Consider the following 14,273-nt stretch of genomic DNA (forward strand, 5'->3'; position numbering starts at 1 on the left):
CGCCCTCCAGATCTTTTGGACTAAACTCCCATAATCCCCAATCACTGGTCATGCTAGTTGGGGCTGATGGGAGTTGCAGTCCAAACCATCTGGAGGGTCCCACAGTGGGAAAGGCCGACTTACACTGAACAGATTCACTGCAAAGAACTGTACCTTGGCAAATTCCCCTCCATGACGTTCTGCGGAAGAGTCTGCATCAGCTTGACCATTGCAAAAGCTAGGGGTACCCGGACCACCTCTTCGTCATTCACAACCTTGGATTTCACAAGCTTGTGCTCTTCATCTCTCTTTACCTGTAAGGTACAGAGAAAAATCCTAGGAACAAAGGAAGCTGCCTTATACTGAGCCAGGCCACTGGTCCATCTAGCCCAGTATTGTCAGCAATGACTGGCAGCAGCTCTCCAGGGTTTCAGGCAGGAGTTTTTCCTTGCCTTACCTGGAGATGCCGCGGATTGAACCTGGGACTTTCAGCATGCAAAGCAGATGCTCTGCCACTGAGCCACAGTCCCTCCCCAAAATTTCTCCATAGCAATTCTGACTGTCAACTGTGGTTAGATCCCATTCTTACACCTACTGGCAGACAGAAATGCTGCACCAGAGCTAACGTGCTGTAGTGCTTAGAGTGCTGGACCTGGAGGACAAGACAGACCTAGATTCAAATCCTCATTCAGCTATGAAATCACTGGATGACCTCGGGCCAATCACTCTTGCTCTCAGCCTAACAGTTGTAAGGATAAAATGGAGCGAGAGGGAGGTCAACGTCTATCGCCCCGACCTCCTTGGAGGGGAGGGGAGGGACTTCTCCCTTGGAGAAGTTTGCAGAGCAGAGTTCAATCAATAATGGCACAGCATCAGGACCCAGCACCCAGCCTGTCGCACGGCCACTTGGCACTCTCGGGCCGCAGGGCACACAACGGAATAGAGGGTTTGAGCCTTCCTCTTCCTGCATCCCTAAATCCCCACATGGAGGGCAAACAGGGCTCTCAGTGAGGAAGGGCCCCAGCACCTATGAGTGGTGACTTAGTGTTGCAGGGACAAACTAGAAAAGATATACTGAAGATCCTTTTTTAAAAAATAATAATAATGAAGAAGAATTAGAAATGCACCTTTGCAATGAGGCACCTGTGCAACTTTGGTAAGATATTGCCCGTTACTGTTTCTTGAATGTGCTTAATCAAATACTCCAATTCTTCCTTATTCTTGGGCAGGAAGGAAATTGGTTTTGCAGCTTTCTGGGAGTCCTCAGCTTCTTCATTAGCAGACTGATCAGGCTGAGCTGCACCAGGCTCCTTCTCTTCATGGACATCCTCAGAAAGGTCCTTGCTGTTTTCTTGGCCTTCTTCTCCATCACTAAGTTCCACCTCCATAGCTTCACACTCCACTTCAGGCTCGACCTCCGTGGCTTCTGCATCAGCTGTGCAAACCAGAAAGAAAAGGCTTGGCTGTAGGCCAAAGCAAAGGTCCAGCCAACCACAGCTTCTTCCAGAACATTCCATTCCCCCTATCTGGGTTTTCTGTCCATGCCACCCCACCCCATGATCAGTCAAGCATTCTGTGGTCACTGAGCATGCTCAGTCCCCTCAATGGGCTGTTTTGGAGAGCTTTCCCCCATTTTGGAGGGCTCAGCTTTGCTGCACGCGGGGCTTCCCTAATTGGAGAAACCCATGCGCAGCGAAGCTTGGGCCAGGCGGGCATGGCCATGCCCACTGACATCACGTGCCCTGCAGAGAGCTGGGTGGGAGATCCTCTGCCCCTACACCAAAAGGAGTTCTGCACTTAGGAGGATCATGTATGCTGCCTTGTGTTCCTTGCAAGAGGAAAAAAGGCGGGATATAAATGCAATAATAAATAAAAGTATTAAACTGCAAAAGCAATCCAAGCGGCCAGAGTCCTCTGCAATGAATGACCCAGAAGATGCTGGGAGCAACTCAGAAGACTGCACACCGCTGTGTACAATTCACCAGTTGAGCGCCAAGGTTCCCTCACAATATTGCACAGATCGTGCAGCACATCTCCTTGGAGTGAGAAAATAAGTTGAGCTGGCTCTTCTTAACCCAAAACTCCACATAGGTTTAGGACTGGGGTTTTAAGTAGACATTCTAAACTAGCAATCTGTTTAAACTTTACAAAGTAAGTAGAGGCCAAAAAAAGGCGTAAAGAAACAATTGGTCGTGCAGTACAAACATAGTCGTCATACAAGTTTCTGTTATTTTTTCTATGATGGTGATGCATTATTTATTTATTTATTTATTACCCTTATATACCGCTCCCATAGCCTCCCAAACTCTCTGGGTGGTTTACAGAAATTCTAAAATTGAGGTAAAAACAAGTATACAAAATTTAAAACTCTAAAACACAGAACATACACACAAAGCATTAAAAACTGATTAAAAACTAAACATGTGGGTAATTAGGATGTGCCGCCATATGCCTGGGCAAAGAGGAAACATTAGAAACAGATCCTAGAGAAGCAGGGATGTTAATCTGTTGTAGCAAAACAGAGCAGTTCTTGTGGCATCTACCAAAATTTATTATGGCAAGAATAAACTTCCATGGGCTGCATACAGCCCACTCCATCAGATGAGAAATTAGAAACTTACCTTCCTTTTGAATCATCTCAAGCCGCTTTTCAAGAGTTTCATGGTCAAAATGAAAAGCCTCCAGAACCATAACTAGCACACTGTCAAAGAGATTAAGGAAGAAGTAAAAAAGGTGCTTAAATTAAGAATTTTCAAGCTTTTAAAACAAATTGCTAAAGGCTGGACTAAAGGAAATAGAACACCACTTCATACTTTTCAGCAGAATTCATTGGTCTTGTCTATATTGCACACTTACTGGAAACATAACTGAAATTAAGGTTTAACTAACACCTATATAACTTGCGCCTACACACTGCATCAGCAAGGAAGAGTTTAGCCACTGCTGTAGTGAAAACTATCCTCAATTAATGAGTGAACCAAAATCTTGCACAGCTGATCATGTCCTTTCTTCCCTGTTTGTGGGATGTTTACTGCTGTTTGCGTCTGTGCACAATCCTACGGTTCAAGTATTGTGCAGGTATACAATTGTTCAATTTTTTTAAAAAAAAACTAATCAAGCAGAATGAGAGTTAAGCTCATTCACTGCATGGGACAACCTACTTAACACAATTTAATCTAATCATTTGATTCCAGAAATGCAGGGAAAAGGATACCATGGGAAGGGACCCGAGGCAAAATACAGTGTGGGCAATGGCCATGATGCAAAGAAAGGGTCGACTTTTTCTGAATATTTAAGGAGCTCAGTGAGAAAAGGGTGTGGATGATGCCTGATGGATCCAAACTCAGGCTGGTCTTCCCTCCTGTTGTAAGTACTGAAGGCGCCCAGCATTGACAAAATCAAAAGCCTTTGGCAAGAGCCGAAGGGCTCGGTATTTAACTAGAGATGTTAAGACCCAGAGAAAACCCAGAAAAATTAAGGAAAAAAACATTTCCCCCATTTTTTCCCGAAAAAATGAAAAAAGTGAAGAAAAAATAGATTATGGAATGTTTTATTTTAGCATGATTAATAAAATGTTTAAGACAAGGTGTTCATATATTTACTTCTCCAAATGTTTTTTCCCCATGGCTTCAAAATTTCTAGAAATTTTACATCTCTAGTCCTACATAAGGGTACATAGGATTAAAGCCTAAATCTTAACATTGACATTTACTGTACCTGACACCCAGTTTTTGATTGATCTGTCCAGTTTGCAAGACGTGTATGAAATGTTTCAAGTGATAGAGGTACGCTGACCAAGAAAGATGCCTGCAAACAGCTCCTACCATTTCGACTGAAGCAGTTATCATATTTTCACGCTAAGGACAAAACAAACCAACAAACAAAACCAAGCCTTGAGTTGTCGAGCAATATAGAAAATGTGTCCAAGTATATAGAAATTAATATAGACAGTTTTCTCTAATATCTGAAACTCCCCACAGTGAAAAAGTTAAGAAAAATTAACTAGGAGACCTGCAAAACTGAGACTGCAGAAAATAGCAAGCCTAACACAGTTTCATCTTCTGAATATCCTAAGTGTGCAGCAGCGTGCTTGGCAATACTAAGGAATCTATTGACTTTTATTTGGCTCATCTTAATAAATTCTTAAGTTATATGTGTATTATGAGAGCCAGTTTGCAGTAGAGATTTAAGTATGGGACTAGAACCAGGGAGCCCCAGTTCAAATCCCCATTCAGCCACGAAGCTCACAGGTTGATCCTGGGCCAGTCCTTCTCTTTCAGCCCAACCTAATTCACAGGGTTGTTGCAAGGATAAAATGGGGTGACAGGGGGTGACAGGATGGGACACAATGGCCCTGTACGCCTCCTGGTGCACATAGGAGGAAGAGTATGATATATAAAATAATTAATTAAATACATTTTAAATAGCTATTATCAAGTGTAATGCACTGAGAAGTTCCCTGTAAGGGAGGTGTTCAATAAAGCCAACTCATATCTAAGAATTACAGGACGTACTCAAGGTATCATAGCAAGCTGTACCCTCTTGTTTTCAAAGTCATCTTTACTTATGAAAAGGAAAGCTATCCTGTTACATAAGAATCACATACACTGAGGGAAGAAATGTGTCAGTAAAGGCAATGGAAATTCCTGCCATTATATGGCCAAAGGCTCACCTTAAGCATTTTTTCATCAAATATAGTAGTGGTCGCATAAGGCATAATGTAGTTTTGAAGAGATTTGGAAGACAATTCAGTTTTCCCTTCAGCTAGTTGCTTAGCCAGTTTCTTCAAGGCTCGTGCTCTTCTGTGGATCTGAGAGATACAAAAGTTTACCAAGGCTGTTTCCACTGAGAGAGAGCCCAAACCTAATACGTTTGGGTGCTATAATCTGTTAAACCGGGAGTAGGCAACTTGTGGCCCTTCAGATGCTTTGGCCTACAATTCCCATCAGCCCTAGTCAGTAGTGAGGGATGATGGGAGATAGGCCAAATCACCTGAAGGCCACAGCTTGCCTACCCCTGCGCTCAAAGTGTCACTAACTCTTAACGGGCTGAAACAAGCACCATTTCTAACAAGGTTCATCTCTCTCTGAACATCTTCAGGATCGTTTCCTGCTCTACTCGTCGAACTGATGTTTTGAATAAGAGGAGACAATACATTCAAATTAAAATGTTAAGCTGCTGCTTTTAAAAGGCAACATTAACAGTAAACCTTAAGCATTTACTAGAACATTTTAAAGGGCATTATTGCCATTTATTAGCGCAGGTACACAAGGCTATTCTCTTAATGATCAACAATCTCCAATATTTTGCTCTGGAAGGCAAGACAGCACTTGCAGAAGTTTCTACTGACAGAAAACGGTAAACGATCTTTAAGTGGTATAAATTTTGTAAACCGCCCATTAATTGTGTAAACCACTCAGAGAGCTTCGGCTATTGGGCGGTATAGAAATGCAATAAATAAATAAATATTACCATCTTTCAACTAGCAGATAGCTAAAATGCCAATCTAGGAACAGCGCTGCCTTTTACCTGAATATGTTTCATATTTTCAAAGAAGTCCATCTCTGGATCATGCCAGTCAGTCAGCTGGACCAAGTCCTGAAACTCTGGGTGTTTCGAAAATGTTCGAATCAAGCAGGAGAGTAAGGAAGTGTAATCTTGCTGAATGCACTGAAAGTAGCAAAAGACATCATCATCATCATCATCGTCGTCATTATCATCGTAATATGTAAGAACGCATGGCTTAGATTGACATCTAAAAGTTCCTGATTTCTTTTTTTAAACTCAACCCATACTCGTCCATAGGAGTCTCTTCTCCAAATCCTTTCCCTTTACAATTGTTATTCTAAACTAGGGTATGTCTGACTCTAGTCACTCAACACAATATACATGGAGTGTCTTTCTTTCCCATCAGCTTTCAGAACAAATGGGATGGAATTTTATACAGGTAGATGCTTTCATCTGCAGAGATGACGCGTGATCCTTCCAGCATGGGAATGATGACACATATTAGTATGTGGGGAGCACTATTCCCAGCATGAGGGCCAAGCACAAAGAGTGTGGTACAGCTACAAGAAGCTGTATGTCAGGTTATGCTACAGGGCACATAGAATCATAGAATAGCAGAGTTGGAAGGGGCCTACAAGTCCATCGAGTCCAACCCCCTGCTCAGTGCAGGAATCCACCCTAAAGCATCCCTGACAGATGGTTGTCCAGCTGCCTCTTGAAGGCCTCTAGTGTGGGAGAGCCCACAACCTCCCTAGGTAATGCTACAGAACCCAGATCTCAAGGAAGGAAAGGTGAGTTTTCAGCACAGCAACATCTAGACATGCAAAGAACTTTTAAAAATCCTATTCACAACAAAACTTATATTTTGCACTCACGATAAGGTTCACAATAATCCATCCATACACAGGATTTAGTCTATTTGCAATATATGGGATTTTCCCAGATTCAGAATATCCTGGGACTGGAGTAAAGAACAAGGAAGGAAGGGAGCCATAGCAGAAGCAGGTTTAGAAGTATTTTATTTATACTTTTATTTTTTCAGAATTTGTGTACATGTCTATTGCCTTGGTGCTTTATTGCAGAAATGCAGGATATAAATTCTACCAAATACATAAATAGAAACCACACGTAAAGACTGCTGAGTAGAACACAGAAGACCCAGACTCTGATCAATGAAAAATCTGCCATGCAGACCAGGGCTTTTTACCTCAGTCTTGTTCTTTAGCCCTTTTCTCAATGCTTCCAGAAGAGTGTGCTGGATTATTTCCTTGAATTCGTCTTCTGTGTGATCAATTTCAGCAAACAGGGTAATAATTGCATTCAGGCAGAGAATGGCACTGTCACTTAGAGACATCTCCCCTAACTGAAGAAACAAAAGGGTTATGGCACCTGGGGTTACAAAAGATGACCCTCAAATAAATGATTAAAATAAGCAAAAAGGTATACAGATTTATTTATTATTTATTAATTAATTACATTTTTATACTGCCCAATAGCCGAAGCTCTCTGGGCGGTTCACAAAAATTAAAACCACAATAAAACAACCAAACAGGTTAAAAGCACAATTACAAAATACAGTACAAAAAGCACAACCAGGATAAAACCACACAGCAAAATTGATGTAAGATTAAAATACAGAGTTAAAACAGTAAGATTTAAATTTAAGTTAAAATTAAGTGTTAAAATATTGAGAGAATAAAAAGGTCTTCAGCTGGCGAAGAAAGCAGTACAGTGTAGGCGCCAGGCGGACCTCTCTGGGGAGCTCATTCCACAACCGAGGTGCCACAGCAGAGAAACATAAGCCAGACCCCTAACAGTAACTGGACACACTAACCCATGATGGCTTATTTTCCAGAACAACCAATGATGGGTCAGCATGTTGCCTGTGGGATGTTTTTCCCTGCCATGCTGGTTTGCTCCACCCAACAACCCACTCTGAGAGCCCACAGTCAAGATGGGTGGGTTATCTGTGTTATCTGTTGCGCCAGTGTGGGTTACAGAGTTCGCCTACAGAGCTGCTTGGCTGATACAACCCATTATGCTTTCTGCAGAATCTGTCATAGGGTAATTCCCATCAGCTACATCCTAGCAGTAGGACGACTTTATTCCCTGGGTCTTCCTCACACTTTTGCTAAGTCACTGGTCTGAGGTAGGCCTACAGCTCTCTAATGATAAGTTCTGCTTCAGTTACCTCTTGATATAGTAATCAAACGATAATACTTGCCTAGGACAGCTTATGGCTCTTTCGCACAATGTGCATAGCTGCCTTGAATGTTCCTTTTGGGCTGTATTAAATTTTTTAATAAATACATTTAGGCAATGAGAATTTCTAACTGGAAGTTAGACCATAACTGTTAGTACAAAGGAGTGGTGGGGAAAGAGTGTGTAAATACGTGCCTCTTAGTTCCTAACAGAACAACAAAAAAAGGAATACGTTTTCAAGAGCACCATCATAAGTCAAGGGCAGATACTTTCCATGTGGGTATGACTCACCTGTATGGTGTAGAAGCAGTTGTGCATAACTGGAATGAGATAGCTGACATCCACCGTTTTCATCTCCTTGACATGAGAAGTGATTTTTTGGAATGCTGACAGCCGGACGTCAAAATTGATATCATCAAGATGTCGTGAATCAAAAGCATTCAACTATGACAGACAAAAGGTTTGATGAAGCTATCAATCAAAAAGGGTAAATCGTGTGTTAATTAATCCACAATTTGCCATGGCATCTGCTGCTCCCATTTTGAATATGCAACCTTTGATCGCCTCAATCGGAAGTTGCTCTGTGATGTGCAAACACAGACAAAACGGGTTAACCAGAGGTTAAACAGCTCAAGTTAGCCTAACAACTAATTGTATTTAACTTTGGTTGTTTAACCCACACTGTCCATGTTTGTACGTCACAGAGCAACCTCCAATTAGGCCGATTGGAGGTTGCATATTCAGAATGGCAATGATATATGACTCCAGCAAAGCATGGTTATTGAATTAATCCATGATTTGCCACCATTACGTGTGAACTGCATCAACATTAAGTAAAATCAGGAAAAAAATTACATACCTTAACTGTATCTGTAATGTATTTTAGGTTATTCTCCAAATCTGATAGAGTCTATTAAAAAAATGAAAAAGTAATTACGTAAAAGATATTTAATAAAGAACTTCCAACTTAGAACTAGTTCACACACGGTTTCCCCCCACTAGACTAATATCACTCCTGCTATTGCTGCAGGCACAGAAATGTACATTGTCAGGTACAAGGAATACACATGTGGCCAATGAGACAAGTGTGCATTCATGGCATATAATGAGTTATACAGATTGCATACCGTTTTTCCTATATGCAAGTACTATCTACATAGCAAAAAATGTTGTGTGAAGTGAACTTAAGGCCAATACATTATATTAAGAGAAAGTAGCAAAAAGTATACAAACAAGTTTAAGTAACTCCTCCTTCCAATAAATGAAACTACATATAGAATAGTTCAAAATATTCTTTAATATGCTTATCCTCAGTCGTCTTTTCCCCAAGATAAAGAGCCTAAAATTATTGAGCTTTTCTTCAGAAGCCAATTCATCCACCACCATGTTAACTGCACTCAATTTTTTACCTTCTCCAGTTCTACATTACACTTTTTAAGATAGGAAAACCAGAACGGCCTACAGTATTTAAAAGGTCAATGCCATATCTTCTCATTCCAATGCACCCCACTTTGCATTTACTTGACCAAAACCTCACCAGCCATTCTATAGCGCTGTCATAACAATTGGAGAGATGCCTTTGGAGCTCTTCACCATTGGCTAGGGAAACCAGAGGGCCTCAGTGGAGATCATCGGGGAAGCTCATCTCCCCCAATCACCATCAGGTGAGGGAGAGGAAAGGGAAGGGGGGCAGTTTCACCCAGGAGGGATTGCAAAGGGAGTCCTGAGTTGGAAAGCCTGGAGGCATGTTCCCAAGAACATCATCAAGAGCCTGACAGGGCCTTAGTCTGGAATGGGACCTTAAGCAAATCCGTACAGGTCCAATTCCCATCAAGACCAAAATATGTTTCCCCCGCTCCAGAATGAGCCACGGTGGGTTGGAAGCTCAACCATTACTAATCAAACTCCTAGGTGTGGTTGTATACAATACCTCAAAAACAATGCAGAGTGTCTGACGAGACAATTTGTTCTGAACAACAGAAAACAGTTTTGCCAGTGGCTTGAGGAAGCTTGCAGGATTCAAGCAATGTCTCAGTAGGTTTTGCACTGTTTCCAGGATGTCAATCTCTGTATCCTGAAAGAAACCGATACGCTGTGAAGAACTACCAATTCTTAAAAACGAAATTCATAACACTTATTGTGAAAAGTGGCTTTATGTAATCTTCTATGAATCTCAGAGATACCAAGCAAGATTTAGTTAAAAGAATAGTTTTCAATAGAAAAACACTATCAATATTTGGGAGAACAAATCTTTCCATATTTACTTCTACTATTGACCAAAAGTCAACAGTAGAGATATGGAAAATGAAGCTCCACTAATCCTGCAGTCAAACAGTGTTTAATACTTGCACTGTCTTCCTAAATAAGCTTAAAGTCCATCTGTGCTGACAGTCATGCTAGAGATGCTCCAGGCGATTGATTTTATTGGCAAGAAAGGGAGAGAGGAAAGAAGACCTTTCATCAGAAATACGCAACTTCTCTGACCCTGGAGATCTAGCTGCACCTTTTTATAGCCACTTTAAACATCCTCTGCTGACTTTTCCTGATCCAGAAACAAGCTTTTCCACTTGTTTCTTGGGTTATTTTTTTACAAGCACCAAAACCCAATTTGCACAAGTGGTGGATCCTGTGAGCACGAAAGGACCAACAGAGGCGAAACGGCCACACTGGATAGCCCCAAGAGACACAAAAGAGCAGATTTAATGAACACTGGCCAAAATGGTTAACAACAAATCACAACAACCTTCAAAAGTATTCTAAGAGTTCATCAGAAAAACCTGAAAGAATATCTGATTTTCCACCGGCATAAATCAAAACCTACCTGCATAATATTACTCTGGTGTAGGAAAGGAAGGAGAAGACCAATCAGGATGGAACTCTGACTCTTATCTTTTATAAACTTGCTGATTCTACATGCAACAAAGCAAGAAATTAGTCTTGTGCTGATATAAATGCTATCACAATGTAATGATTCAATTGTCTATATTGAAAATTCATGTTGAAAGAGCACCTGTTTTTAAAAAAAACAAATGTATTTTCAACTTTTGCTGTTCTGCTTACAAAGGACATATAACTGCACTAATAAAAACTGCAAAGGAAATGCAACAGGTCAATGGCTTAATTGCCATTATAGCTGTATCTCCATTTGTCCCTTGTCACTAAGGCAAGTTCATAAACCTATGCTTTTAGTATTTTTCAGACTCAACTCAACTCTCATAAGGAAGGAATTCCAGATTTTGAACCACCCATCTAGAACATAATTTCACACACATGAACATGGGCAAATGCTAATCCAAGGACATCCATGCTTAGGGAATCTGGCACCATCATGTGTATGAACTACAGTTCATGATCCTGAGCATCTTCAGCTAGAAAGGATCAGATAGCAGGTGATACAGAAGAGTCTTGTCAAGGACTCTGGAGAACTACAGACAATACAGACAAGTTTAGCAAGTTGGATTCATAGTCTGGCATGGTATATGACATATTGTTATGATGGGATGCTGGAAGAAAGCTGCCTCTGAATTATGTAGACCTAAAAATGTAGTACTCAGAAGCCTTCTGTGCCCAGAAAATCTGCGACTTTTATGGGAGTGGCCCACCCAACAGCTTCCAAGCAGCTCCCAATAGTAGATGGTTCAAATGCAACACCCCACATTTAAGGGACTCTAAGGAACCACTTACTTTGACAGAATGCTGAGTTCTTTACTGACTTGGGCTCTATACTTTTTCTTCTTCATCTTGTCCACACTGAACATCGTTTTGCTCAGATACTGAAGAATTGCAGGGACATGGGGCAGAATTAGCCTGATACCCATGCTGGGAACATCTGAAACAGAGAAAAGTTATCAAAGCATTAGGACCCTCAGGCCCAGGGTCCTAATCTGGCCATCGCAAGGTCCCACTCCAATCCCGCCATCCGGGGGCTACAGGGGCCCATGCCTGCTTCCCCTGGCCCCAACCTCTTTCCCCAACCACTACTCGTTTGGTTGATTTCTTGGCTTTTGCACATTCTCCCCCCCCCCCCACTCATTCTAAATGGCTTAGGGCATGTCTACACCAGCCCTATATCCCGGGGTAGTCCTTGGATCGTCCCTGTGCATCCAAATGATGCACAGGGGAACCTGAAGGCAACCTGGGACAACCAAGGACTTTCCCCGGGATATAGGGAACCACAGAAAACCCGCCATTCCTTTTCTGACAAAAAGGATTACACCAGGAGTCATAAGACGTAGCACCTATTCTGAACTTTGCCACTGATCTGCTCTGATGTGCTCAATAACAATTGGTCTGTCATCTGTACACCACCTTGGTGGCATTTTAGTGATTGAGGCTGTATATAAATGTTAACAATAGTAACAGAACAATAATAACAACACATAATTTTCCCCTTCCGCCAAAAGCCTCCATGTTTTCTTCTCTTAGTAGGAATAATTAAACTTTCCTCTTGAAAAGCTAAATCCAGGAGGTGAAATGATTAGTACAAAAGGGCTCTAACTATCCGTTGTTATAGGCCCAAACTCAAATCAGTTTCAAAGGGTGGAATAAAAATAGCAAAATAAAAAATAAAATAAAATACCCAATGAGAATGTGTGTGCGATTTGGTAAAATAGCTACCACTGAAAATGGCACTGACTTTTCACCAAGCCGTTTTCCCTGTTCGTTTGTTATGGATTTATATCCCTTCAACAGAAATAATTCCAGAGAGTTCACAATAATAAGATCTAACGATTGCAATCCAAGTCAAGTCAAAAGCAAGTAAAACCATAACAACAACTGATAGCAGCACACAACAGATTGATAGCAACATAAAATAAAGATTGTATAAGATCTGAAGGCCTGGGAAAACAAAAAAAGGGGGCTGAAAAGGCAGCAGAGTAGGTGCTAGGCGAGACTCCCTGGTAAGATCATTCCAAGTTGGGTGTCAGAAATAAAAAGGTCCTTTCCCTAGTCATCATCTGCCTCTGCTCAGGTGACAGAGGTACTTGAAGGAAGGCTTCCGAAGAGGACTGTGGCTCAGTTCAGACAACACGTTTCTCTACACAGTGGGAAAACTCCACTCAATGGTTGAGTTTTTGGAGGTACTCACCACACAATATGTTCTAACTCCACCATTGTGTGACTGTGGGCTCTCATGGAGTTGAGTAAAAGGTAACACAATGTTTTATTTATTATTTATTATTGCATTTATATCCTGCCTTTTTTCCTCCAAGGAACCCAAGGCGGTGTACATAATCCTCCTCCTCTCCATCTTTATCCTCACAACAACAACCCTGTGAAGTAGGTGGGGTTGAGAGTTTGTGACTCGCCCAAAGTCACCCAGTGGGTTTCCACGGCCATGTGCGGACTAGAACCTGGATCTCCCGACTCCCAGTCCAACACTTTAGCCACTACACCACACTGACTCTCACTGATTGACAGTTCCTCCACTCTCTCTCTTCCCCCAGTCCTCCTGATGGTATCCCATCAGCCATTGCTGCAAAAAGCCAATCCCGGCGGCTCTTCTAGAGTGGCACTCGCTCCTTTTGCCGCTCTTGCCCGAGAACTCTGTAGCCAGTGGGAAAAATCAACCCGATGCAAAGGAAAACTCCACAGAGCCCTCCACACTACACAACGGTAGTGCAGGAACTCTCCTCTGTACAGCACGGATATTCAGCATGCAGTGTTTTCTCAAAAATACTCCCAGCAACACATTTCTCAACAGTGGTGTAAAATTCCACTGTGGAGTTCTAAAACCACCATTGAGAAATGTGTTGTCTGAACTGAGCCTATGTAAAGGCAGGCTGGTGTGGGAGATACCAAGTCCAAAGCCATGAAATAGCTGTATAATTTGGCAAGCGTGATAAGCTGAGAACATTTTCATTCACAGATGAGTTCCTACTCTTACCACAAGCAAAATACACCTGCCAGACTTAAAAAATATCCATCTGCAAAAGAGGCAGGCACCTGACTATTCTTACCTCCTGTCATTTCGCCAACTTCTACAAAGACACATTCGGCCACGGTTAAGCTGCAAAGGTGGTCTGTAGGCTCAAAGTCATCTGTGTTGAGAAGGCTGTCAACCACATCCATCACAACACCAGCTGTTGACTCACATAGGCTTTTGGCGGAGAGCAGAGCAAACAAATTGGATAATATATCATATTCTGGATGTCCTGGCTTCTGCTTGGCCAGCAAAGGGAAATACCTAAAGGCAATGAACAGAGGGGACAGGGGAGGATTAAGAAATGAATAATGCAAGGTTCAAAAATTGATATGATTTGTTATTAAGAACAATGGCAGATTTTCCATCCTTCTGAAGACACTGATCACATTGCTTCTATGCACAAGAGACAACAACCTTTCTTGCAAAACAGGTTGTTGAATATGCAAATCCCATCCGAGCACATACCACAGCCCCATCATGGACCTCTCTTGGGTCACCGGCAAACATGCTACCAATGGCAGCCAGATGGAGAGGAGGGATTCCCCAGAAGATCTTAAAACCTGGACAGTTTAAGTATCTTCAACCATTGATCTAGGAGGTTTTAGGGGCCTTCTAACCCCCATCTTCACAAAATTAACCCATGAATGTTTCTTAGGAT

At 41.9% G+C, this 14,273-nt stretch overlaps 1 protein-coding gene across 1 annotated transcript in view; it reads right to left on the reverse strand.

Moving 5' to 3' along the window:
* Window positions 1-14,273, reverse strand: part of UTP20 (UTP20 small subunit processome component) — an 84,905-nt gene that overhangs the window by 22,032 nt on the left and 48,600 nt on the right. The window contains exons 30-42 of the mRNA XM_063133697.1: window positions 13,650-13,876; window positions 11,374-11,518; window positions 10,511-10,598; window positions 9,620-9,763; window positions 8,549-8,599; window positions 7,981-8,133; window positions 6,695-6,850; window positions 5,509-5,649; window positions 4,652-4,789; window positions 3,697-3,836; window positions 2,601-2,680; window positions 1,107-1,414; window positions 154-293 (exon numbers count right to left, since the gene is read on the reverse strand). Coding sequence (XP_062989767.1) covers window positions 154-293; window positions 1,107-1,414; window positions 2,601-2,680; window positions 3,697-3,836; window positions 4,652-4,789; window positions 5,509-5,649; window positions 6,695-6,850; window positions 7,981-8,133; window positions 8,549-8,599; window positions 9,620-9,763; window positions 10,511-10,598; window positions 11,374-11,518; window positions 13,650-13,876 — 1,911 coding nt within the window. The remainder of the gene's footprint in view (window positions 1-153; window positions 294-1,106; window positions 1,415-2,600; window positions 2,681-3,696; window positions 3,837-4,651; window positions 4,790-5,508; window positions 5,650-6,694; window positions 6,851-7,980; window positions 8,134-8,548; window positions 8,600-9,619; window positions 9,764-10,510; window positions 10,599-11,373; window positions 11,519-13,649; window positions 13,877-14,273) is intronic.

Source organism: Elgaria multicarinata, chromosome 9 (genome assembly GCF_023053635.1).
Source record: "Elgaria multicarinata webbii isolate HBS135686 ecotype San Diego chromosome 9, rElgMul1.1.pri, whole genome shotgun sequence".
Lineage (NCBI taxonomy): Eukaryota > Metazoa > Chordata > Lepidosauria > Squamata > Anguidae > Elgaria > Elgaria multicarinata.